The sequence below is a fragment of the Melozone crissalis genome, unplaced genomic scaffold (assembly GCF_028551555.1).
Source record: "Melozone crissalis strain CALT ecotype California unplaced genomic scaffold, PUWL_Pcris_2 ptg000004l_1, whole genome shotgun sequence".
NCBI lineage: Eukaryota > Metazoa > Chordata > Aves > Passeriformes > Passerellidae > Melozone > Melozone crissalis.
Genome location: NW_026535782.1, coordinates 42,345,001 through 42,369,090, shown reverse-complemented (window position 1 = coordinate 42,369,090; position 24,090 = coordinate 42,345,001). Strand labels below are relative to the sequence as shown.

Sequence of the window (24,090 nt, the reverse complement as noted above, 5' to 3'; positions counted from 1 at the left end):
CAGAGGACCAGTAGGGTCGCAAGAGTGGGACAGGGAGCCTTCAGCTCAGAAGCAGAAGGCAGAGGAGTCAGGCACCTAAGGCAGACCAAACCACATGGCAAGGTACACACCCACTAAGCCATACTCAAGAGATGATCCCATGCCTACATACACGTAAGACTGCACTGTACACATAAACAATTTAACCTTCGACAAGGTCACATTCCTATGTTCCTCATTTTAGGGAAACTAAAAGCTGAGAACACCACAAAAATTTTCTGCACATGCAGCTCACACAGCCCCCACCCATTTTGCTAGCCTATAGTTGTCCTAAGAGAAGCTTTCCCTCCCCATGTGCCCATTAAAAACACTCAGAATCAACAACAAAACCCTTTTACCCTGAGCCATGCACTCTTCTTTCCAGAGTTTTTTTCTGCTCTATTAATTTCTGTTGTCTCACTGTATTTGCACAGCCCTCCTCCCCCCATCCTCCTCCTCCTATTTTTTTTTTTTTGTTTTTGTGGACTGACCCACATTGTGATAGGTCAATATCTAACATCTAGTCCCTTTTTTGGAAGGAGACGGGAAAAAGAGAGAAAGGGGGAGGGAGAGGAGGAGGAGGGATGCTACCCAACCTTTTCTGCTTTGAGAACAGGATCAAATACACTCGGGCCACGCACTGCATCCCCTTCCCATACTCCCAACAGCCCAACCCCACACAAACCAGGCAAGCCCTCTGCTCCCAGGGGAGAAACACAGAAAAAGTGTAAAGATCTGCAACTGGCAGAGGGGAAAGAGGCAAGAAGAAAAAAGGATGTGTTGTAAACAATTGTGTCCCACATGACAGAGGATGTTTGCATTTCATTTTCCAAACTCTCAGGAACAAAGTCAAATCAGAACTTATTCCACCAACACTTTTTTTTTGTTTCCCACCTCTGAGTGCCAAGACAGGGTAGACAACAGTTTTTAAATTACCACAGGGTATATGGTTCTTTTAAGAAGAACCAAAACTCAAACTCTACAGCAGCATGGAAAAGTATTGAACTTGTGGCAGTCACACACAAAGGAAATTTTTCTAATACATTAGAGTATATTTCTCCATCCAGAAGATGACATATAGAATCTATCAGATCAGATCCACACTTCAATTTAGCAAGTAAATGAGCTGAAAGAACCCAGACATCTTATCAGAGGTCTAGGCAACTGTGCAGTGGTGCATATGAGGGCAATGGCACATCTGACTTCCCCAGCAATCATTCTCTGGGGCAGACATGCAGCAGTGATGAACACTGCAGGAGTAAAATCAGTGATTCTCAACAAAGCATGCAAGGCCACACTCACTATAAAGCCATTTTGTTAATAAAAATACTACAGAGGCAAAGTTCTGAAAGCTGAATTAGGACCTTTGTATTCCTGGACTCACGGGAGTCTCTTTATACTAAAAGCCGTGAGCAGCAATGCATCTTCTCTATAGAGAAAAAAATCACGTCAAGCATCAACCCGAGAGGGTGCGTGCTTAAAAAAAGGACAAAGCTTCAACTCAATGTTTCCAGATGCTCTGACATTAAATTATGCAGTTGCATGAAGTTACTTGAAAGGGAATTTGTATGAATGACTGTTGGCTTAAGACTCTTGTAAAATCAGTGCCATCACAAAGTCATTGGGACGGGGGAAAGGAAGTCTGTAAGTCAGAAGAGTTTGGAGGAGAGAAGTCACTCCCAGCTGACAGGACAAATAGCTGCAAATGGCTTTACCCACCACTAACCATTCCTTCATAGCAAAAAGAGCAAGGAAGAGACAAGATATGGTGAGCCAGGAAGAGAAATTCACTCACTTCTAACCTGCCTCTTGAAGTGACTGACTTGTCCACGTTCATTTCAAGTAACCTGGACAGAGACACAGCTACAGGACTGCTGCTGAGGCTGTATCTGTGCTGGAGATGACCAGGCAGCTGCAGCTCCCAAGCAATCAGCTCAGCAGCCTCCAACAGCATCCATGTCATGTTCTGCAGCCTGAGGAGGGAACACTGGGTCCACAAGGTCAGCTTTTAAGGTGTTATTTCATCTCATCTCCTTCTTGACGCCTCACTGCTGCACTGTGTAACATGTTGCAGTCATTTTCTTTGCTGAATCAGAGGGATTTTGTTTTTACTAGCGAGTTGATTGGGGGCCACATGTACAAAATACCCAGGCAGAGATGGACGCTTTGGGGCTAGACACAAAAAATGTGAGGCCATGACACCAACTCTCTGTGCTCTTGGTCACTCTTCATTACACAACATCCTCAAATAGCTGATCCTTTCAGTATCATCAGACTCCCAGGCACTGTGACTGTAAGATAATAATAGCAACATTCCCATCCTTTCAATACAGAGACAGACTTGAGGGTGGGCAGACAAATAGCCAGGTAGTGGATGGGTTAATACTGCAGGTAGAATGTCAGTTATTTCCCTTTTCAGGTTCCTGTGAATTATTCCCCTCGAGGGCTATAAAGACCTGGTCAAAGCCAGATACAGCACAGTTCCTGAGCAGCTTGCCTATACACTGTATTTTCCCTGGACACAGCTTGCTCTGTTGCCTTCCCAGACATGTTACTTACACCACCAGAAACAAAAACCCCATGGAGGTTGACCTGATTTTTAAAGAGAGAGAACCTGGCTATGAGCAAGTACTCCAGCCCCCGCCTCTTGTTAGAAGAGAGAGAGACTGAGGTGAGACTCCTGGAGGGTGGTTGCAACTCATAGCTTTTTCTGGCAGAATTTCACTTCCAAAACTTTCCTGGGGAATTGATGCACTGAAAACAAGTCCAGTTGCTCTCCCCAAAAGTAGTCCATGCAGGGGAAAAAAAAAAAAAAAACCACAGAAAAAACCCACCAGACCCCAGAAAAAAAATGGGAGGGGAAGGAAAGAAGAAAAAAAAATACCCTAAATCCCTTACTATAAGGGTGTTTTCAGTTCAAGCACTACAATATTTTACAGTTGTTTTAGCTAAGTGTTTCAATTCATCTTATCACAGTGTCAAACTGCTTTCAGAGTCCCAAGCATGCTGGCAGGGTGTGATGTCTTGACAGGAAACCACTCTTCCACCACAAGAAAGCAAACCCAATGAGTCTGGGAAGAAGCAAGAACAGCACACAACAGACACAGCACTCCAAGCAAACAGCTGGGCAAGGCAGCACACAAAACTCCAACCCAGTGCTATTCTCTACAGCACCTCAAATTTCCAGGGCCTTGACAAGCACAATCAATCACAAACTCTAAAGCAGAGAAGAGCTTCTGCCCCCAGCCAGGGCCGCTCAATAACACCCAGCTGCTTTGTTACACGGGCAGCCAGCAGCAGGCGTGTACTAGAAAACTCGACTGTACAAAGGCTAAATGCAATTTCTCTCTGAGGCTGTGCTGTCCTCTTCATATTGTAGACAGATCAACCTGTACATTCACTGCTGCTTTCCTTGGTTTCCTCAGTTTTAGGCTGGAAACACTGAGAAAATGAGTCATAGCAATGGCACTTCAGAATCAGCAAGTCTGATTTGAAACTTCGTGTTTTACTTCAAACTTCATTCAATACAACACTGGGCTCTTGAAGCAGCCAGGACCAAACAACAAACACCTCCTGAGGAATGCACTGCTTCCACCAGACATTCCTGCAAGAGCTCAAAGATATCCTTAGAGCTGCTGGAAAATGAAACAGGCACTTCTGCTAGAAGGAGCAGGTAACAATTATCTCCCTCAATGTAAACATAAGCCAATTAAAAGAGAAACCAAAACAGGAAGGGAGAAGGAATGAAGGGTAAGTTCCCCATGTGGAAATTAAGAGGTTGTCATCTTACACCAAAACATGATTATTAGATGCTTTAGTTAGTGCAGCAGTAGAACTGGGTAGAAAAAGAGACTATCTTTTTTGAGGGGGAAGGAGGTGTTTTAAAAGCTATTTTGTGCTAGGAAAAAAACCCACCCACCCTTCTTTTATCCATGAGAAGAAAAGAATCTTAATCCCCAATTGCAAAAGCTCACCTCCCAGCCTGCTACCAGCAAACAGGCAAAGAACCTGACAGAGAACAAGGCAGATTTCTAGCTGGATTCTGTCAAATGGTTAGAGACCAGACAGCTCAGAATGCTTTTGCCAGACCAGCTAGTCACACTGAACTTCAGTTTCTGACCAGTTTATCTAAGAACCTTCCCCTTGAGACCGCCACGTGTCCTAAGGAGACAGACAAACTGAAGTCCAAAAGGTGCCCAGTGGCCGGGAGTGGCTGGCTCATCCCTTGCTCCACCCGTCCAGCACTCTGAACCGATGCAGAGCCCCGAGTGGATCACAAAGCGAACACCTGCCCGCGCCACCGAGCTGGTCAGAAACGCTGACTCCACTGGCAAAGCTCCCCAGCCATTCTGCAGCAGGACCAAATCACTCCTGCTCCACATGCAGAGGCACCCACCTGCTGCTTCCATGCCACCTAAGGTTTACAGCACAACTTTAATAATGACAGTATTAAGGACCTAAAAACCCGCTCCCTTAGACCAGAGCAGCTTTTAACCAATTTTCTTGGGAACAATGGTGAAAAGAAAGCCTGAAGTAGGCCTTTCTGGGATACCTCCACCATAATAAAAGCTCTCCCAAAACCCGTATTGTTTAGTACTTAGCCAACATCCTAAAAAGCATGAGAGTTTATTTTTTTTGACAAACAGTATCACACAAATACAAACCTTTAGTATTAGAAACCTGAATAACACAAACATTTCTAGAGAAATCTGTGCTCCCTTTTAGGGAGGCTGCTAAGCTCTTAGACCAAAGGGTAACTTCCAGCAACACAAGTTCAAAGGCACAGTTAACTGCTGTATTAAAAGAGCCAAGTCTTTGTTAGTGGAATGTATGCTCTATTACGTTTTCATTGATTGTTTTCTTTTTTTTTGCAGGAAAGCCATTTCTATTCACCCTATTAGCCTTTGCTCTATTATTGATCAGTGTCTTCTATTTTTATCTTTAACAGAGGTAAACAGTCTTCTCTCTGGGGAAACCTGTCTTGATGTCTTCAGTAATTACTCCTGTTCAAGCTCCTTACATGTCAAGAACAATTTCAAACTTTCTGTAAGCAGAACCCATCTTCACTATTTCCTCTAGATTTCCCACTCCTCCTCCTCCACCCACTCTTGACAGCTTCAGAGCGTTTCAGGCAGCTTTCAGAGAGCTGTCCCTGAAATCACTCTAGTCCCTTTCCACAATTCATCAGAACTCAGTCGCGCACACGTTCTTCCAAAGCCCTCCTTCCACTACAAGCTGCAGCTGCCGAGGCTGACTTTAGCCCTTTTCCGAGCAATTGAGATTTCGAGTCACCATGAGCATCCGAACAAGAGCCACCACAACTCACCTACAGTGCAAGAGAACGCAGGCACAGTATCAGCCTCCGCACACACCTACCACACCAGTACATGCACGAAGCGTCTGTCAGTCCATCCAGAACCAAAGGAACCCCAGCACTCACACACCTGGTGCCCACCATGTTACTACAGCCTACTGAGCTCCCAGCCCACCCGGACAGACACAGCCGCGCACACAGTGACACCCACCCAAGGGCACCCAGGAGCGTGACAGCGCTGGCAACGAGGGGCTGTGCTGGGGCGTGTGCGTGCACAGCGAGAGCGGAACAGCTGCAGCAAGGACAGGCTGCGGGGAAGGAGGGAGAGCAAGGAGGCTGCCCGGGGTGGGGGCTGCCCTGGGCGCTGCGGGTAGACGCGGGGGCGGGCGGTGTGTGCGCTGGTACGGAGGCCGTGCCGGAGGAATGTGCGCGGAGGGGAATGGCGGGGGCAGCCCTGAGGAGAAGGGGGCGCACACCGTGGGGGTAACGGGGCGGAGGGTTGAGCGGGGACGGGAGGAGTAGCGCGGGTTACGCCGGGGAACGGGAGGAGCAATGCGGGGGAGCGGGAACAGCGACCACACCGGACCGAGGCGGGGCGCAAGGTGAGTCCGTGGGCGCCACAACGAGCCACCCCCGCGCCAGCGCGGCCCCTCCGCTCCGGCCCGGCCCGCGCGTCCGCAGCCGCCCCCGCCACGTCTTACCGTGCAGCGGGTGGGCGGGCGCGGCCCAGCCCGGTGGGGCGAGGAGGGGTCGGGTCGGGCCCTGCCCGCTGCCCCGCGGGCGGCGCCGGCACCGGCGCGGGGGCGCGGAGGCCTCAGGAGCCCATGGCGACGCCGGGCCCGGCCCGGCCCTCCCTCGGCGCCTGCGCACGGCACCGAGCGCGCCGCCCACTGCCCGCGAAGGGGGAACAGGATGACGTCACCGCGGCTCTCTTAAAGGGGCAGCGCCGCCGGGCGAGGGTGACGCGGCGGCTTCGCGCAGCGGCGGGCGGAGCCGTGCGCGCCCCGGGGCCGGGTACACGGGCGGGCCGGCCGGCCGGCCGATCGGCCAGCGGCTCTTCCCGGACGGCGAAAGGCAGGACTGGCCTCAGCAAGAGCCTCCCCAGGCAGATTTCCACCCGACCTGAGCAGCGCCGATTTCCCCTGAACCCCGAGTGAAACAAACACATGGAGAGGTGCTGGAAAGCAAAGCCGTGCCTCAACTCAAGTCTGAACAAGGCACTCTGAGTCTAAAAAAAAAAAAACAAACCAAAACCACAAAAGCCGAACGAAGGAAGAAAGCAAACGCACCACACCCTAGAACGTTTAATACGCCTGTGTTAGCAAAAGGAGGCGGCATCCTACCCGCGATAGGGTTGATCATTTTGATGATTTTCTCCTTTTCTCCTGATGCACTACAAGTCCCCTTGCCCATCTTGAAACGGATACGAAGCTCCTACCACACATGGCCCGAAATGGCAGCGCATTCCCGTTCTGTACCAGGGCAGAGCTCCTGCCCCAAACACCCCCACAGCTCCTGGACCCTGCCAGACCACGGCTCTGCTGCCTCCCCCACGCGGCAGGGAGGGCAGTGCTGTCCTATACACAAGAAACGTCCCCTTTCCCACAGAAAACAGGATTTACAAGTGAAAAAGTCCAGTTGCATTCTGATCCAGCAAAAACATACTCAAAATGGAGGCAGGGCAAATGCAGGATAGAGGTAACAGCAGAAACCCCCATACCCCTGGAACTACTTTCCTCTTCCCGTTCCTCCTACACTCATCCCTGGAGCTGGAAGACCCATGCAGCAGGGAAACAAAGGAACAGCTCTTCCTGGCCAGCTGGCAAAGAACAGGCTTGGAAAGAATTTGCGAAGTCACCAAGATCCATCATTTATTCCCAGCAGGTGTTTCTGAAAATAAGTTTCAAGGGTTTGACAGAGCCTGGAAGAAACAGGCCTCTCATCAGGATAATGCAGGGATGTGTAACTACAGGAGCAGCAATTTAGAAATAAATCAGTATTAAAATTTAGTATTTTACTGCCAGACTGGTCAGACAAGGAAAGGAGGAGAAACCCAAACAAACCACACCAGCACAGACACCAAAGCAGCAGGTGCCACTCCACAGAGAGCTCAGTCTGTTTGCATCAGGCACTGTGCTGCTGTCAAGTGCCCACGCCCCTCTCCTTCAGGACTTAAGTTTGAAGAAAGCAAAAACAACAAAATCCAGGGTCCACCTCTGTGGAAGCCAGTGCACACCCAGAGCCCACGGCATGGTAAGGCCTATCTCTTTCTCCTCCTCAAGGCCAGACACATGGGATGCCAGAGGCTCATATCCAGGAACCAAGAGATCCTGAATCAGATTTCACATAACTCTCGCCTGTTCCAAGGCTACAACTGCAGAGATCAGCTCAGGTTTATTTTTAGCTGCTCCAGTCCTGTGCCTTTTTTTCCCAGTAATTCTGATCAAACTTGTTCCTGGAATTCAGAAACAGGTTCAGCAGCAAGACCATGCCTCCTGTGTGTAAGATGTGACTCCCAGCAAAGATGCCAGGGCCATTAAAGGAAGAAATGACAGATGCTGGCATCACTTTATCATTTTCTACTTTATTACTTCAAATTAACAACCACGATAAAGCTCAAAAAAGTCCAATATTTACACAGGAAAAAAGTACAAAATCCCCCCCAAAGTTCTTCAGGTTTTTTTTGTTTTTTTAAATTACAAAGTAATAAAAAGTTTTGCTCTTTAATTAAAAAAAAGAGAGAGACAGTAAGAGGGGTAAATAAATTAGGAAAAAAACAGGGAGGAAAAATAAAGTGTTAAATAGAAAGGGTAAAAACAAACAAAACAAAGACTAACCCCACCCTCCCCGCCCTGCCAACAACCCATCGGCTCCACACTACAGTGACAGTGTGTCTGCTACAGGCCATAGGTCGCAGTGGTGATCATTGTGTTTCAAAGCCCCAAGTGCCACAAAGCAGCTTGAGTATTCCTAAATTATATTAAAAAACAACTAAAGTTGGGGGGGGGAAAGGGGGGGGAGACGGGTGGGAGAGGGCAGGAGGGGATTGTGCATGTATTGGTGGATCTTACTTGGGGTTGCATGAGGAGAGAGCGAGAACCATCGCTCTGAAAAACTCCAAACTCCAGTTTCTGTGCGCCCCTCTCTTCTCCTCAAGTCCCACACTCTCTCCGCAGGAATTAAAACAAGTTTTAATTAAAAAATAAAAATAGAAAAACACGCACAGCCAGACAAAAAAAAAAAAGACCCCACTGCAGGGATGAGAAGTATATTTCTCCCTGTATGTCAGCTCCAACAATCCCATCCTCTGTGGGACCAGGTGCCTCTCCAAAGCGATCCCTCGGTGTGTGAGGACCACTTGGATCAGGGAAGGCTGGCACTTCTCCCAACAGCCAAAAAGGAAACCGCAGAGAAGCCACCCAAGGAAAGGAAGCCCGAGTCAATGATTAGGCTGTTGCCACAATTCCCCCTCACAGCTTAAAATGTGTTTAATGCTTGAGAAAATAAATTCTGTTATAACAATAAAAATCAGACTTCTACCATCAATTGTGGCTGGAATCTGATTCCCTCCTGGCACACAAGGCTCCTGAAAAGAACAAAACAAAAAAGACCCAAAAAAATACCTCACCCACCCACCCACCACCAACCCCTGCCCTCAGAAACAAAGGAGAGCAAAGTTTAAGTTTATACGGCTAGAAACCATATGATTTGAAAACAATATTAAAAAGAAAAATTAAAGCAGGAGAGGATAGCCAAGAAGGAGGAAAAAAAAGAGAACTCAAAACCAGGAGCAGAGAGTCAGGAGAGGGAACTGAGGGCAGCCAGTGGGGGCAGCGAGATGGGCTGGGAGCAGCGCAGGTGCTCCCACGCGGCTCCCACGTCGTCGCAGCTCCTCGGAGGCGCTCACGCCAGGGACAGGCGGCCCTCTGGACACGGCTCACACCAGCGCGGGGGCACAGCTCCACTCCTCATCGTTGGCAAAAAGAAATTCTGTTGGGTTTTTTTGTTTGGTTTTTTTTTGTCTTTTTTTTTTTAAGGTTTTTGTTTGTTTTTTGGGTTTTTTGTTTTTTAAAAGAAAAATACAGTGAAGACACTAAAAAGAGAATTCAAAAGAGAGAAAAAGGCAAGAGATGTTAGGAGTAAAAGCTCTTCCCAGCACTTCCATTGCCAGCTGGAGTGTAACAAATCAAATCAGCCCTTTCTTCTACACTCCTGCCTCTCCTCAGAGTTACCTTGCCCATCTACTGTCGTTTCCCCTACAAGAGGCACTCAGTTGCTGTACAAAGTCTTGCACACTTGATTACCTGCTCAGCACCCTCCACCCCAACACTGTCACACTGCCAGAAAAGCATTCATGAGGAAGTAACGAAATGGCTCCCCAGCCCAGCACCTTCTCCACCCTTCCTATCCTTGTGGAGAACTGTAAGCTACCTTTACACCTAAGACAATCTGTTTCCTCAAAGTTTTGGCAGCCAACCTTATTCTTCCCTCTGAAGCCAAAAGACATCTCAAAGTAAGGTGAAAGGAAAGGAAATATACCAATCCCCCATAAGAACATAAAGTTTTAACTTAAGGCTTTTTTTCCCAGCAATTCCCTCTCAGGGTTTCCCAAGCATGAGTACAGGCTCACCTAAGCAAACACTGGTCCAGTGGCAATTGCTCCTCACTTCCCAAGGTGATCAAATGGCACACTTGTCTACAAAAGAAAAGGAAGAGTTGCTAAGGGCTGGAGAGGAAAAATAAAGCAAAAAAGGCACCAAAACAGAGAGGCTGCCTGTTTCTCTCAGAACACCCTCCCTCTCAAGAGTTTACTGCTTTGCTTCTTCAAACCACTGTGGTCTGGAAGACAGCAAGATGAAGGCTTACTCCAAGCAAAGCAGAGAGCTAAAATGGCAGTACTCAGCATGGCCTCCAGAAAATAACAGAAGAGCAAGGGTGTAACTTGGTACCACTCCCCTCACCACATCAGAAGCTTCCAGCTCATGTCAGCTCCAGCAAATCAGGTAAAAACTGCTCTGGGGCCTGTAGACCTAGGACATCCAGGCCAAGGCCAGGAACACTGCAGCAGGAACTCACCTGTGATGCTGAAATCCGTGACACTTCTTGCCGCCCTGTGAGGTCAGATGAGGAGACGTTGGCAGGAGCTCCTCGGTGTAACCTCATGCTGACCTTCCGCTCCCTGTCCACTCTTGAGATTGCTCTGGGGGACGTGTTGCCTGTTGGGGCAGAGAAATGTCGAGACAAGAATATCAGTCAATAGCTTTGGTTTCCAGCCAACAACAGGGGTGGCAGCCTCCCCCAGCTCTCCCACCCCCTCACCGGACTGCTGGATTCGGGAGGTGGGGGTGGAGGCCATGGGCTCGGTGACATTGCGGAGACGGTTGGCAGTGGCTCCGGCAGGTGGGCCAGGGGGCAGTGCTCGTGTGGCTGACCCTCGGAGCTGCCCCATCCTCTCCTCCCGCTCGTGCTCTCGCCGCTCCCGATCCATATCCTCAGGGTTCCGGGCTGCTCCCTGAGTAGAGAAACCCCCACACCACACATGGCTGTCAGGCAGGAGAAACAGCAGCAGCCCCAGACAGAGAACACATATTGCTCCATCATGCCGAGGAAGTGGAGCTCCACCCCCAAAACTCCCCCCACCACCTTCCATTGCACCAAGAAAGGACCTCATTTTATTCCAAAAGAAACTAGATAAGAAAGCGTATTAACTACAGCTGTTATTACAATCCACATCTGTGTCCCAGCTACAAATATAGCTCTCTGCTGAAAAATTATCTCTACCTATCTCTAGCTATAGATTTACTGGCACAAGTGCTCCATCAGACACACTCACTAATACCACAGTAACTATGCCCCCAGTTAGTTACACACCAAACCACTCTGCCTGGTCCCTTTGCTCAGGCTGCTCACCAGGGCTAAGTACAGACAGCAGGCAGTTTCCAACTTTCCTCCCCCATCTCCATGATACAAATTAACCCTGGTCCAGCCCTTTTGCCAAAGACTCACAAATTTAAGCATGTTCCAGTCAAAGACGTAGTCATAGGAGAAGCCTTGGCGGTGGAAGAGGTTGCGGAAGAGCTGCCGCAGGTACGAGTAATCAGGTTTATCATCAAACCTCAGCGAACGGCAGAAGTTGAGGTATGTTGAGAACTCAGCTGGAGAGAGCAAAGAACAGCTGATGGCTGTGGTTTGCCATCCGACCTCCCTGCTCCCACCACGGAGCTGCTGCAGCCCTTTGGCAGCGGCTTGCTGGACCAGGACAGCACAAACACAGAGCTGTGTAACACAGACTGAGCCTGCTGCTGGCACTGCTTTGGCCACCAAAAGGACCCCATCTCTCTTTTTACCAGAGAAAGTGTTATGCATTTCAGTCTGTTGGCTTCTCCAAGCAAGACCTAGCAAGTCACAGTGCCTGCTGAAGGAAGGCAGGCCTAAAGAAGAGCTGGAGACGAGTTTTGGGAAGTTCAACTCTGAACAGAAGTCCTCCTAGCTCAGTAGTCTGTTGTAAACAGTGGTCAGAAGTAGATGAGAGGAGAAAGATTGGGGCAGACACATCTGACACTTCTACTGACACTAGCCCATCACCTACTTTCAGCTCCAGGAACCTCCTGATCTGGATGTAGTTCCTAACTCTTTAGTAATCCTCACACGATCTCTCTTCCACATACTTGTCCTGTCTCTCCTCCAACTCCTCTAAGATTTAAGTATCCACAACATCTTCTGGGAAGGAGTTCCACAGGTCTCCACACTGGCTGTCTGAAGAACCACATCCTTTTGTTTTAAAGCAGGCAGAAACCAGCATTGTTTCTTTCCCAATACAAAAACTGGGGTTACCAAATAATCAGCTCCATCCAAACTTCTGTAGTCATAGCCAGAGAGCAGACTTCTGTCATCTCTCTATCCACCTCTTTTTCCAGCAGACTCATTACTTGGACAGAAATCAACTCACCTCTGGTCATGCTTTTGGCCCTTTCCTCAGTTACACCATATTCTTTGTGAAACAGTGGGATGGACCAGACCTACACAGTGCATGCAGGGAGCAAGTGGGCCATGGGTTTATGCACACTGTTTGGGATCCTTTCCTAGTAATTCCTAATGCTCCCTTTCCTCAGCAGCCACGGAGCACAAAGCTGATGTTTTCACAGAACAGCTCATTGGTGAGTGGCAATGGTCAGCCAGAGCCTACTATTGTGCATGTGACCTGAGGACCAAGACTTCTCTGTTCTCATATACATTACTCCATGTTTACTTACAAAGAACTGCATTTGCCACCTTATGGCCTGGTTATTCCTGGGACTCCCCATTAAACAGTAAAAATTCATCATCAGCAGCATACGCTCTCAGCTCAATGCCCACCCTCCTCCTTTAAAATGCTCACCAGGTCCTGAAGATCCCCCCTCTCAGCACTCCCATGCCCTCACTAATGTAAGATTTGACTGCCCACAAAAACACACTTCCCACTTCTGAACTCAAACTGTACCACAACCACTCCGTTACCCTTCCCATCACCCATGTCAGCAGCACACCATCCTGGTCTGGGGTATTGGCACTGCTCTTTAGGATTCAGGATTCCAGGGGGTTTCAGCAGGTGAACAAGCCAAGCAGCAGACAAGACAGCCATCAAGATGAGAGCACTTACAAGGGTACCCTTTGCAGAGCACCTCGATGGGCGTTGACATCTTTTTCTCGCTGATCCTCTCGTACTTTTGGCGCTTGGTGGCAGCCTTGAGGCCCTGCCAGGGCAGCGAGCCCAGGTTGAAATACATGAGCACATACCCCAGGCTCTCCAGGTCATCACGGCGACTTTGTTCTGTGAGAAGTTACAAAGGGGCAAGGAGTGAGCAGCAAACAAAACTGCTTTGGCAATCACATAGCTCTGGAGGTGAACACTGAACGGAACAACCAACCCTCTCACTTTTCTGATAGATTTCTATAGACAAACAAACTTGTAGAAGACATTCCACAGCAAATTCCTGTGATGATGGTCATACTACAAGAGTTAAGGCGCTCCTCTCCCCATTAAGCCCAACCCACTTCATAACTAATGACTCTGACTACCTCCTCACTTGGACAAGCCCTAATTGACACAAGAATTTCACATCTCAAGAACTGCTGCAGCAACCCTGCCTACTTTGCTCTTCCCAGTCCCAGAGGAAGGGCACCTACACTTCCCCACCCAGAATGATTCTTCAGTCCAGGGATTAGTCATGACAGAGGTAGTCACAGATAGACAAAGCTAACAGAGCTAAGTCCAACACAGCCCTTTCAAACACATCTTCTAATTAAACTGCTGATAGTGTTTAAGCAGGGCAGAAACAAGGAACTAGGGACCCCTTCTTCTGTAGTAAACAACTTTGTTGATAGTAGAAGCCTAACATGTAATGCGCAAAGATGTCTTTCCAGCTTGGTGACATTTTTTCAAGCTGTGGAGGAAAGGGGCACACTTTGAAGAAAAAATTCCCCTCCAAATGAGGAATGACTGTGTAACTGGCATCACTACCAACTCTACTTAGACCAAGGGTTGCCCATAAGGTGCCATTGGAAGGACCTATATTTAGATGCTTACTTATAAAACAAAAGAAACTGGCTCACAAAAAAAACCCCAACATTTCACATTGACCTTGTTCTCTGGAATAGCCAAGCCATTTTAAAGTTTAAAGCTAGCTCAAGAAGGATTTGATGCAGAATCTCAACAACTGCAAATATTGCCTGGTTAACTCCTCCCAACTCCTCCAACATTGCTTGCAAATTCATCTATAAATCTTGCCAAGATTGTCTTGTTCTTGTTTCCCTCCCAAATAAAATAAACACTTTGGAGAAAGTACTTTACATCTCTAGAAGAACAACTGACACAGATAACAAGCAGGCAAAATATGGCTTAAGGGAGAGCACAGGGATAGAGGAAAGACTAAAGAGCTCCATCTATTTGATTAATTTACTACAGCACATTTTGCTGGATTCAGCCCCACATCCTGGAAGATGTTGCAGATTATATACCAGTCTGTGAGCTGTCAGAATCAGATACATGCTACCACCTGCCCCATTCAAAGGCCAGTAGGTCACTACAGCTATCCCTTTTTTCTGTTAGCTGAGCTGAATCATGACAAAAGAGTAGCTGTAGCAGGTCACAGATACGCATATCCTCATGTAACAACACAAGCTGTGGATCACAAGGCTCCTTCTTCCTTGTGAATCTCTCTCACAACCTCCTAGTTGTTTTGAGAACTCAGGGCTAGGCAAGTTAAAACTGTTGAGGGAGAAAAAAGTACTGTGGTTGCAGAAGGACAGGAGGGTCTCATCACTCCATAACTGATAGGAGAGATCATTTGGGTCAAAGCACATGAAACACCACAAAAATGCCACATTCCAAGACAGTAGAGGAGAAAGCAGCCCTGCAGATTCCCCAAAGTGTCTTACTTTGAGCATGCAGAAATTACAGCATTTTTTGACCTCACTAACTTACTGTCTCAAGTTGCCCACTTTAAAGGGGCTAATACTTCCTAATCTTATCAGGCTACTGCCAAAGATAATTACATGACTGTCTGGGAGATACTTAGATGCTATGACAGGAACAGAGAAAAGAAACCCAGTTTTGCATTTAGCCTAAGGTTGGGATACGTGTACTCTCAGAGGGCTGCGATTACTCACCATGCATATCAAATAAACAAAACTAAACAATATTGGCTAATGACCTACATCCTTAGACAGGAGGCATGTGGAAATGGAGTCAGAACACACACCCAGGGCTTGAAAGCACAGGAGACAAGGATAACCTCAGTCCTGCAGTCTTGCCAGCCCTTGACTTATCCATGCTGTAGCTTTATCACCTCTAGCTGTGGCTTCTTGACTAGAGCGTGGTGGTTCCCCTCAGAGGAGTAGGGAAAGGCAGGGCAGGAACCAGAGAAACCTACTAAACAAGCAAATCAGCCTTTCAGGAATAAATCAGGATGTCGCCTCCAAAATCCTGCTTGAACTCCAAACTGCTTAGGGCAGGCTGAATAACACACCTCCACCTGTGTGAAGCACAGCAGTTTTGAGCACAGCCACCAATGCCATCCAGAATAGGATACATTCTGGAAACAGATGTCTGGTCTCAGTCCTAGCACTTTAGGGAAGGCCAGAATTAGAGACTCGAGATTAGGGAGCCTGAAGTCAGTGCAGGATGCTATGAGCCCTCACTGAAGGCAATGAGGGGTTAAAAACCAAATTGGGAAGCTAACTAGTATCCATTAGGCGCATGCAAACACACCTTAGCTGTGTCTTAACACAGCAATATGATCAAGGAAAAACAACTGCAAGCACAACACCTAATTATTAAAATGCTGAACGATAAGTGTTTGACTGCCCTGCACTCCTGATGTTTAGCACCTCACGTACAGGCGGTCACTGCAGCCCACTCACACAACTTCAGCGAGACTCACACCCCAGATGAGCCTCAGGTACCAAGAGGAGGGGTCACAGTTGGGCAGCTACCTCAAAACATTGTAGCAGTCTGTTTCCTGTAACCCTATGTACCAGATCCTGAATTAAACCTTGAGGAGGGTAAAGGACAACAGTTCCTACTTCCCGTTTCTTTGTTTCATCTTCAGTTATTATTACACACCCCCCCAAAATTTAATTACTTTTGCAGGGTGAGGATACTAGATAACATTAAACAGCAAAGAGCAAGAAATAAAACTTTACCTCTACACACCAATGAAACATTACTTAGTGTTACTACTTTCCACTTTTAGAAACCTGACAGCGACTAACTCTCACAGCATCTCTGGGCAGCAGGAAAAAAATAAGATCTCACCTTCGAGTTTGAAAAGAGAAAGAAAAATACAAGTGACGTGAATGCATCCGCTGAGCAAGTCAGTCCAGAAGCAGGATTATAGTCATAGCCTGTGATACCACACTATACTTCCTCTCTCCATTTTATCTCAGCTCTCCTACAATGGGGTTTTTTTTTGAAAACCAATTTTATGAAAAATGTCTTTTCCTTAAGACATTCATCCTCCTTCCCAAAAGCTCTTCCAATAGAAAACACAAGGTCGCCTTCCCACACAACCCAGCATGACCTCCCAAACCCAACCCACAGTTTCCTCCCATCCCCAGCAAGGCTCCCAGCCAGCCCATACCTTCACTCCCTTCCCAAAGCAGGGTCCTCAGAAGCCAAGTCATAGGTGAGTGGCAGGACAGGACAAGACATGCTTGGGCAAAGACCGAAGACTGAGGACTGGTTGCCTTGGACACAAAGCTCATGACAAAACGTGTTTCTCTGCAGCCTAAACTGTCTCCTGGTCCCCCTGTCCAAAGAGTGTTTTCCTCCACTCTGATCCTACCGAAGTGATGCTGCTCCCATGCAGAACTCCCTAGAAATCAGCTGTCTTCCCTGGAGCCAGCCCAGCTGCAGGCAGGCTTAACCAAGCAATGTTTTCCTGATTACATACTCAGCTCTGATCTTGCACATGCTGGACTAGAGTTCCCCTTTCTCTCCCCACTGCATGGCAACAGCCTTTAAAAACATGCAAGAGTCTGGAATGGGTGACAGGGCAGGATGAGCAGGAGGCCTTACGATCTGCACAGCCTACACCGATACCATCTAGGACATTCATCTGGGAAGGCACTGAGCCCCCACCCCTCAGTCACCCAGACAGAGACCATCAGACTTCTCCCAGGACTGTCTCATGGGCACCCCGGGCATCTATTTCAGACATTACAGGCTACACTGGGTGCAAGGGACTCTCATCCCTCGAGCATGTGAAAATTGACTGGAATGCGTGAACTGAAGCCTGCACAGTCCAATGACTCCCCCAACGGCAAGTCTCCAGCTGTGGAACCCTCCCCACTTTTGCCTCCTACTTTTTTCCCCAGTCACCAGGAAAAGAATGTGTTTCCTCCAGACATCGGAATGCCCAACCCTTAGCTTGCAAATTCAAATAAAGGCATTTATTCATTTGCTATTCCTGTCACACAAATACCCCGGCACCTGGTTCCTCCTCTCTCCCTAGACCACATTAACGTTAACATTAAGACAGAGAATTTACTCTCTGAAAAGTCAAAAAATTCCGAGTGATGGTTCCCATGGCAATGCTGCTAACTCACAAATATCTCTGTCATATACCCTGTGGCAAGGTCTTGAGAAACAGGAACTCCAGCTGAAACCCAAACACCCCCACCCCCTTTCCTCCAGGCAAGTCAAGTAACCTTTATGCCGTTCAGGGCAACTATCGGCAACGTGGAGATAATACACCCGAGACCTGTTGCACAGAGCAACTCACACCCAGACTCTCCCCAATCAAAGAGCACGGAGAGAGCTGTGGCTGCACTCAGACCCGTGGCATATGCAATTTGCCCTTGGATTACTGTTTAGACATTGTTTGCTCATCCTGACACACAAGCCAAGCAGCAGTAGTAAAGGGCTAAGTTGGGGTGGAATGAATAATGAAGTCGTTCAAAAGCCACAAGCAGACATTTAGCCTCTCGTGATCAGTTCGAGGCAGAGCAGGCACACACAAAAGAATCGACAGACATAGTAGTGAGAATTATTTTGTGCATGTCTCCTTGTGGCAGTTACCATGGCTGTGGAAATCTTGACTGAGAATTCAATGGAGAGTCAGTTATATATATGCAGGTCAAGCCAAAATACAGAAGGCCAACTCCGAAAGCTCTACAAGAACTATTTTTATAACATGGAAGAGGTCAGGAGATTACAGCCCTGACCAACACACAACACTCCCCATTTTGATTTAAATAAAGCATTCTCCATCTAAAGTTATATAGTATTAAGCAAGGAAGACTGTGGGGAAAACTGCTTTATTTTCTGCAGGCCAAGTATTGACTTCAGATATCTGAGAAATATCTGCAAGAGGGGAGAATGCTGGAAGAATGAGGACATGAAATCCTGTGAAAGCTGTTAGTTTAAAAGATTTGAGTGCCTTGCTCTGATTTTCAAATTCCCAGCTTAGGTTGTACACTTGAGAAGAAGGGCCTCCCAGAGATATAAACAATCTGCAAGCACAGCAGATACTTCCTGGGTCCAACAGGCAAGACAACTTCTGTGTTTCTGTTCCTTATGAGTTGCCAGTCAATAGCAGAACCAAGTCAGCCTGTTCCAAATGGACCCTACAGTAACTAAGGAAGCCTCACACTGTGAACAAAGTTTAGCTTAAATTTAGCAGAGAAAGGAGGTCAAGTGCTGGAAAGAAGTTTTTGGGCAGAGAATAGAAGAGAAAACTGCAAGAGGTTTTCAAATAAGGTCCTCAGAGCCACCAGGGGCTGACTCCCAGGACAAGAGACTGGGTGACTTCAGGAGGTTTAAGTATGGTGGGTACTAACCTGCACAAGGCCTTTACAAAACCTGGGATGATGGTCATCACCAGTGTAAGACCTGGCTGAACACTCAGCACTCTTTTCCAGTCCAGATTCATCCCTTCTGTACTAACCATATGCATTAAGGGGAGAACCCTACTTCCCTGAAGTTGCCTCACTGCAGTTCACAGACATGCATATAATCTGAAGGCCTGTGACAGCCAAGCCTCAATCACAGAACAGAGGTGCTCAGGCAGCTGGAAGCCTCCCCTCATTTCAGCTTCTTGTATATTTCCAGCACATCCCCATACTCAGTGGTGGGTAACACCATATTGCAGTGGGCCTCTATCTTCCAGCTCTGACAGCTACAGAACAATCACTAACGAAGGCACTCAGGAGTCAAAGAGACAGGTTTCAACTGCACATATTCCTAAAGGTTCAGTGCTTGTGAATGTCTCCTTTACACATCTAATCAGCCTGCAAAAATTGTGCAAAGGCAGATTTAGTAGGAGCAGAGTCAAGGAGGTCACAGCCTTGATGCTCAACAGGGTCCCCTGCACTGAGCAGTGCACAAACACAGACAATTTCTATCTTCGGGAACTCAGAGTGCCACCACAGCATCAGAAATAAAACAAATGTAGCATTTAAGTTATTTGCCCACCTTCTCAAGGCAGGTCAGCAGCAGGGTCAGGCAAAGAACCCAACCCCCTCCTTCTGGGGACATACCACCTCCCCTGGAAAGCCCCAGAGAGGCAGCAGCAAGCAGGCTCACCAATTCCCAGGTGGGTGTTGATAGAGGCATAGCGGGCTGTGCCAGTCAGGTTCTTGTTTTCCCGATAAGGGATGTGCTGGTGGGTCCGGGCATCCCGGTACTTCTTGGCCAAACCAAAATCAATGATGTATACTAGGTTGCCCTTTTTGCCAAGGCCCATAAGGAAGTTGTCTGGCTTCACATCCCGATGGATGAAGTTCTTGGAATGAATGTACTCAATACGGCTGATCTGGAGGAGGGATAGATAAATAAATAAACAGTGAGACAAGCAAGAAACAATCTTATTTTAACTGCATCTGTTAAAAATAGTACCCTGACCAAGACACTGGCCCATCAGAGCAAGAAAAGGACACTTTGCATTGAGTATCAGTGATGACAGCCAAGGAAATGGCACCCTCTGGGCGCTGCAGGATCTGGAGATGGAATTTAACTCTGCACACCAGCCCAGTCCTCACTCTGGGAAGGTCACCATGAACATCACAAGGAAAGATGGAAAGCAAGTCTACAGGGACTAAAATATTGAGCTTCAGCATTGACAGCTCTAACTTTTGAACTCAGCTGGTCCAGGAACAGAATGGGTCTGTCCAGAAGAATTAAGGGTCTTGAGCCCAGGGCATGAGCAGTGGAATTAACATAGGTGCCAATAATTCATCAGGCAGGCAAAGGTATTTATGTGTGCAACACTAACACGCAGCAAGCAGCAGGCAAAGGAAGGAGGGATGGAGATAAGGAAATGCCACCAGGGCCTAGGTTCCAGGCCCCCAACTTCATCAAGAAATAGAAAGCTGGCAGCCACTTGTGCTAAATGAAGAAAGCCTCAGATACAGCAGTTCTCAAGCAGAGGGGATGTGAAGGGAGTGTGTGGGGGGAAAAGGCATGGAAAAGGAGAGTAGGCACAAATGCTTCAGAGGAAACTTACCATCTGGTCTGCCAGCAGCAGAACTGTCTTGAGACTAAATTTGCGGGAACAGAAGTTGAAGAGATCTTCCAGGCTGGGCCCCAAGAGTTCCATCACCATCACATTGTAGTCCCCCTCTGCTCCACACCACTTAATGGAGGGGATACCCACTGGGGAAAGAAAAAGATTTAGCCCAGGGAACAGAGAGAATAAATGTTGAAACCCCTGCTAAGAAGATCATGTGTAACACCAAATCATTTCTTTTCTAAAGCCCTCCAGAATAATTTCCTTCTCCAACCACTCCCCCGGCCCCATCCTTTCCTTCCCATCTCACCTCCTCCCTGCATCATCTTGTAGAACTTGCTTTCAATGTGGAGCTGGGGATGCTTGGTTTTGACACATTCCAGTTTGATGGCCACCTCTTCACCAGTTGCAATATTGGCTCCTGCATAGGAATGAGAGCGAAATGAAGATTGCACAAGCATCTACTGAAGTTAAACACTTTTAACAAGGCCTGTAAAGATGCCAAGACCTTAAGATTTGCCCTGAAATTTATTCTCTGTTACAGAAATGAGATTCAGCCACTTCAACTTCATATGGTTTCCAGCACTGCCATTTGTAAATGCAAGCCCAGAGAGAAGCACGTGAATAGGAAACCTGGTCTGATCCTGAAGTCAGTCTAGAACAACAATCCTACACGTGAACTGCCTTGTTATCTCAAAAAGTGACTGACTTTGGAAGGTCAATCTGCACATATCAACAGTACCTAAGCTGAGTGGAAGTTGTAGCTCCCTCTGATCATAAACCTAGCCCCTGAACCCAAGCATCCCTCAGGCAGCGACACGGAGTATCTCTTCCCCAGAAAAATTACTGGTTACCTCAGTTACATCATTTCAACACAACCAATTAGTTCAGGAGGAGACATTACTAACATGCCAGCTCTCTCTGTTTTCTCCACAGCACTGACCTGCTCAATACAGACAATTTCTAAATCCCCAGCTTCTCCCTCTCCTGAGGGTTTTAATAATACCTTTATCTTTTGCCAACACAGAAACATTTGCTATATCACAAATTAGAAGCACGAAAAAATAAGCAAATCCAGTCCTGAACTAAGCTGTCTGGACACCTTTGTGGAAGGTATTGCTAGACACTTTGCAATGACACTAAAGCACCACCCCACACGCTTCTCTTGGAAAACAACTGAGCTGCCAGCTGCAAAAGCCAGCACTGTGGTCCCAAAGTGCACTGTCAAAAAGGAACAGGCTGCTCCTTTTCTTGTACCAGCTGAAAGGATTCCAGATGTTTCACATCATCCTAAAATGGAAAGAGGGAATATCTGTACACGGGTCACGGGAATGACACTCAAGACTTGCTTTTCTCCTCCCCCGCCATACCCGCTTCACACACTCTGACAAGCCCTTCCTCGTATCTGAGCTATCAGAAATTGCACTTAAACACAAATCAGAGAGCAGCCCTGATCACAAGCAGCTTATGAACACTGTCATAAAATAAACTGCTCCAGAACACGTGTGCCAAACATGAGCTGGAATCAAAGGTGAGGTTTTGCAGATATCCCATAGCTAGTTTTGGTAGGTCTGGCTAATTTGTGCCTCCTGAACTCTGTGATAAGACTTTGAGAGTCCACAAGGACAAGCTGCAGATAAATCTCTTCATTTATCCTCTTTCACACGCCGCCTACACAGCCAGGGACCAAAGAAAAGAAGGAAATGTTCACACAACTGGATTGCTTCTCCCCATAGATCCAAAAGAGATCCATCTCTAGCTGAAGAGTTCTGGCTTGTACACAAAGTTAGCCAAGAGCTGCCTGCTAGCAAAAACACATGAGCTAGATGCTGCAGTGCTGGCTTGAGACAGACAAGCTGCTAGGAATTTGCAAGAGAGCAACAAAAACGATCGGGGCCTAGAGGGATTGATTTACTAAGGAAGATTAAAAGAGCTAAATATGTAACATAGACAAGAGATACAACTAAGAAGGGTGGGGAGGAAGAATGGGACATGACAACAGTCTACAAATATTTGAAGGCTGTAAACACTAAGGAGGGAGAGGAATTATTTAGGGTGCTCTGAGGGAGGGGAAGGAGGAGCAATGGGATTAATTTAATACAGATTTTAAAGCAGGATCCAGGAGAAGGGAAAGAGGAAAAGCCATCCTGAGAGGTAGAAACATTTGTCCAATGCTTACTTTTGAAAAGATGCTGGCATTTTCCACTTAAAAAGTGGCAGCCAGAAAAACAAGGCCATACATTCCCTTCACTCCACCAGAAAATCCTTCTTAAAAGCACCAGGCAGGTGCAAGTAGGAAAAGAGTAAGAAAAGGGACTAGTATCCTTCCACTTTTTAAATTAGTGTTCAACCACCAGCCCTCATCCAGCATGCAAACACCCAGGACATCCAAAAAACATAAGAGCACTTCCTTGCCTTGTTTCTTTCCCCTGCCTTTGTGAAGACTTTCCTCCAAATCCTCTGAAGCAGCTCCCTTGTCTGCTCCCCAGGGAGAATTTTTCCCTCTCCCAAGACATTTTCTGACACACAGGCAATGATGAGTCTCTCTGACTTTTTGCAGCATTAGCATTTTGAATGAACCAGATTCCCAGAACATGAACAATGGAAACATGAGTAAGTTTGCATCTCCACATTACCCTGGGTGTTGAGAAACATGGAGATGCATCCATGACTGGGCTGTCTGCAGGTAGGGAGTGTTATCTGTGGGCACATAAAGCTGGAAAAGGGAAAGCAGGGGTAGGCATCAAGAAGACTCAGATTCCTCAAAATGTGATGACGCAATTCAGATGCTCAGATGGCCTTCAGCCCCACTGTTCATAGCCCAAGCACAGCTGTTACTTAGAGAGAGAGAAGAAACAACCCTGTGGCCTAGAAGAGCACAAGTAGAGGATGGTTTGGGTTGGATCACATAGTTCCAACCCCTGCCATGAGGGACACCTTTCACTAGACCAGACTGCTCAGAGCCCCATCCAACCTGGCCTTGAACACTTCTAGGGATGGGGCATCCACAATTTCTTTGGGGTACCTGTTCCAGTCTCTTGCCACCCTCATAGCAAAGAATTTCTTCTTAATATCTTATCTAAACCTTTTTCAGTTTAAATTCATTCCCCTTGTCCTATCACTATGTGCCCTTGCAAAAAGTCTCTCCCAGTCTTTCTTGTAGGCTTCCTTCAGGGAGGGAAGGCTGGAATTAGGTCACCCCAAAGCCGCCTCTTCTCCAAGGCTGAACAATCTCAATTCTCTCAGACTTTCCTCACAATAGAGGTGCTTCATCCCTCTAATCATTATTGTGGTCCTTCTCTGGACCAATCTGACCTATTCTTTGCTCAGAGGGTCACTGTCTGAACTCTTTAGGTTTGTTCCCTCTCCAAACCTCATCATACCTACAAGTTGCTCCCTGTACCATTTCTTGGCTAGAGATCCACCGAGACTGAGAGCACCACTAGCAAGGAGGGAATTTAAGGGCAGGAGTCTTTCTGATCCTTTGTTCCATGCTTCGACCACCATCTTTTTTAAAGCTACAAGTACAAAAGCAACAGTTCTGTGCTGTCTTTACAGGCTGGAAAGCACCGTGTTCCAGACAAATGCAGCAGAGTCTGCTAGCTTCAGCCACTCGAGAGACTGACTGTAGGATGGGGGATAATTCCTAACATCCTCCCCCAGTCTCGCTCCGCTGTGGGGGCTGCACAAATTCAACTCATTCACCACAAGCTCTTTGAAACGGGGCCCCGGGGACCAGAGGATGTCACCGGCTGAACAGGATCTTTTCAG

At 47.4% G+C, this 24,090-nt stretch overlaps 2 protein-coding genes across 5 annotated transcripts in view; both read right to left on the bottom strand.

The window, feature by feature from the left end:
* TMEM184B (transmembrane protein 184B) overlaps nt 1-6,113 on the bottom strand; it is a 30,170-nt gene extending 24,057 nt beyond the window's left edge. The window contains exon 1 of the mRNA XM_054275470.1: nt 6,034-6,113. The gene's annotated coding sequence lies outside the window, so the exon portion shown is untranslated. The remainder of the gene's footprint in view (nt 1-6,033) is intronic.
* Nucleotides 1-24,090, bottom strand: part of CSNK1E (casein kinase 1 epsilon) — a 37,771-nt gene that overhangs the window by 6,387 nt on the left and 7,294 nt on the right. The window contains exons 3-11 of one of the 4 annotated variants that reach the window (XM_054275438.1): nt 20,630-20,740; nt 20,317-20,465; nt 19,398-19,626; nt 12,972-13,142; nt 11,339-11,487; nt 10,652-10,844; nt 10,409-10,548; nt 9,963-10,028; nt 9,210-9,425 (exon numbers count right to left, since the gene is read on the bottom strand). In XM_054275438.1, the coding sequence (XP_054131413.1) occupies nt 9,996-10,028; nt 10,409-10,548; nt 10,652-10,844; nt 11,339-11,487; nt 12,972-13,142; nt 19,398-19,626; nt 20,317-20,465; nt 20,630-20,740 (1,175 nt within the window). In that variant the 3' untranslated portion in view covers nt 9,210-9,425; nt 9,963-9,995. Of the gene's footprint in view, nt 1-9,209; nt 10,029-10,408; nt 10,549-10,651; nt 10,845-11,338; nt 11,488-12,971; nt 13,143-19,397; nt 19,627-20,316; nt 20,466-20,629; nt 20,741-24,090 lie in introns of those variants that run through there. The other 3 variants (XM_054275448.1, XM_054275457.1, XM_054275429.1) reach the window with 3 other exon arrangements.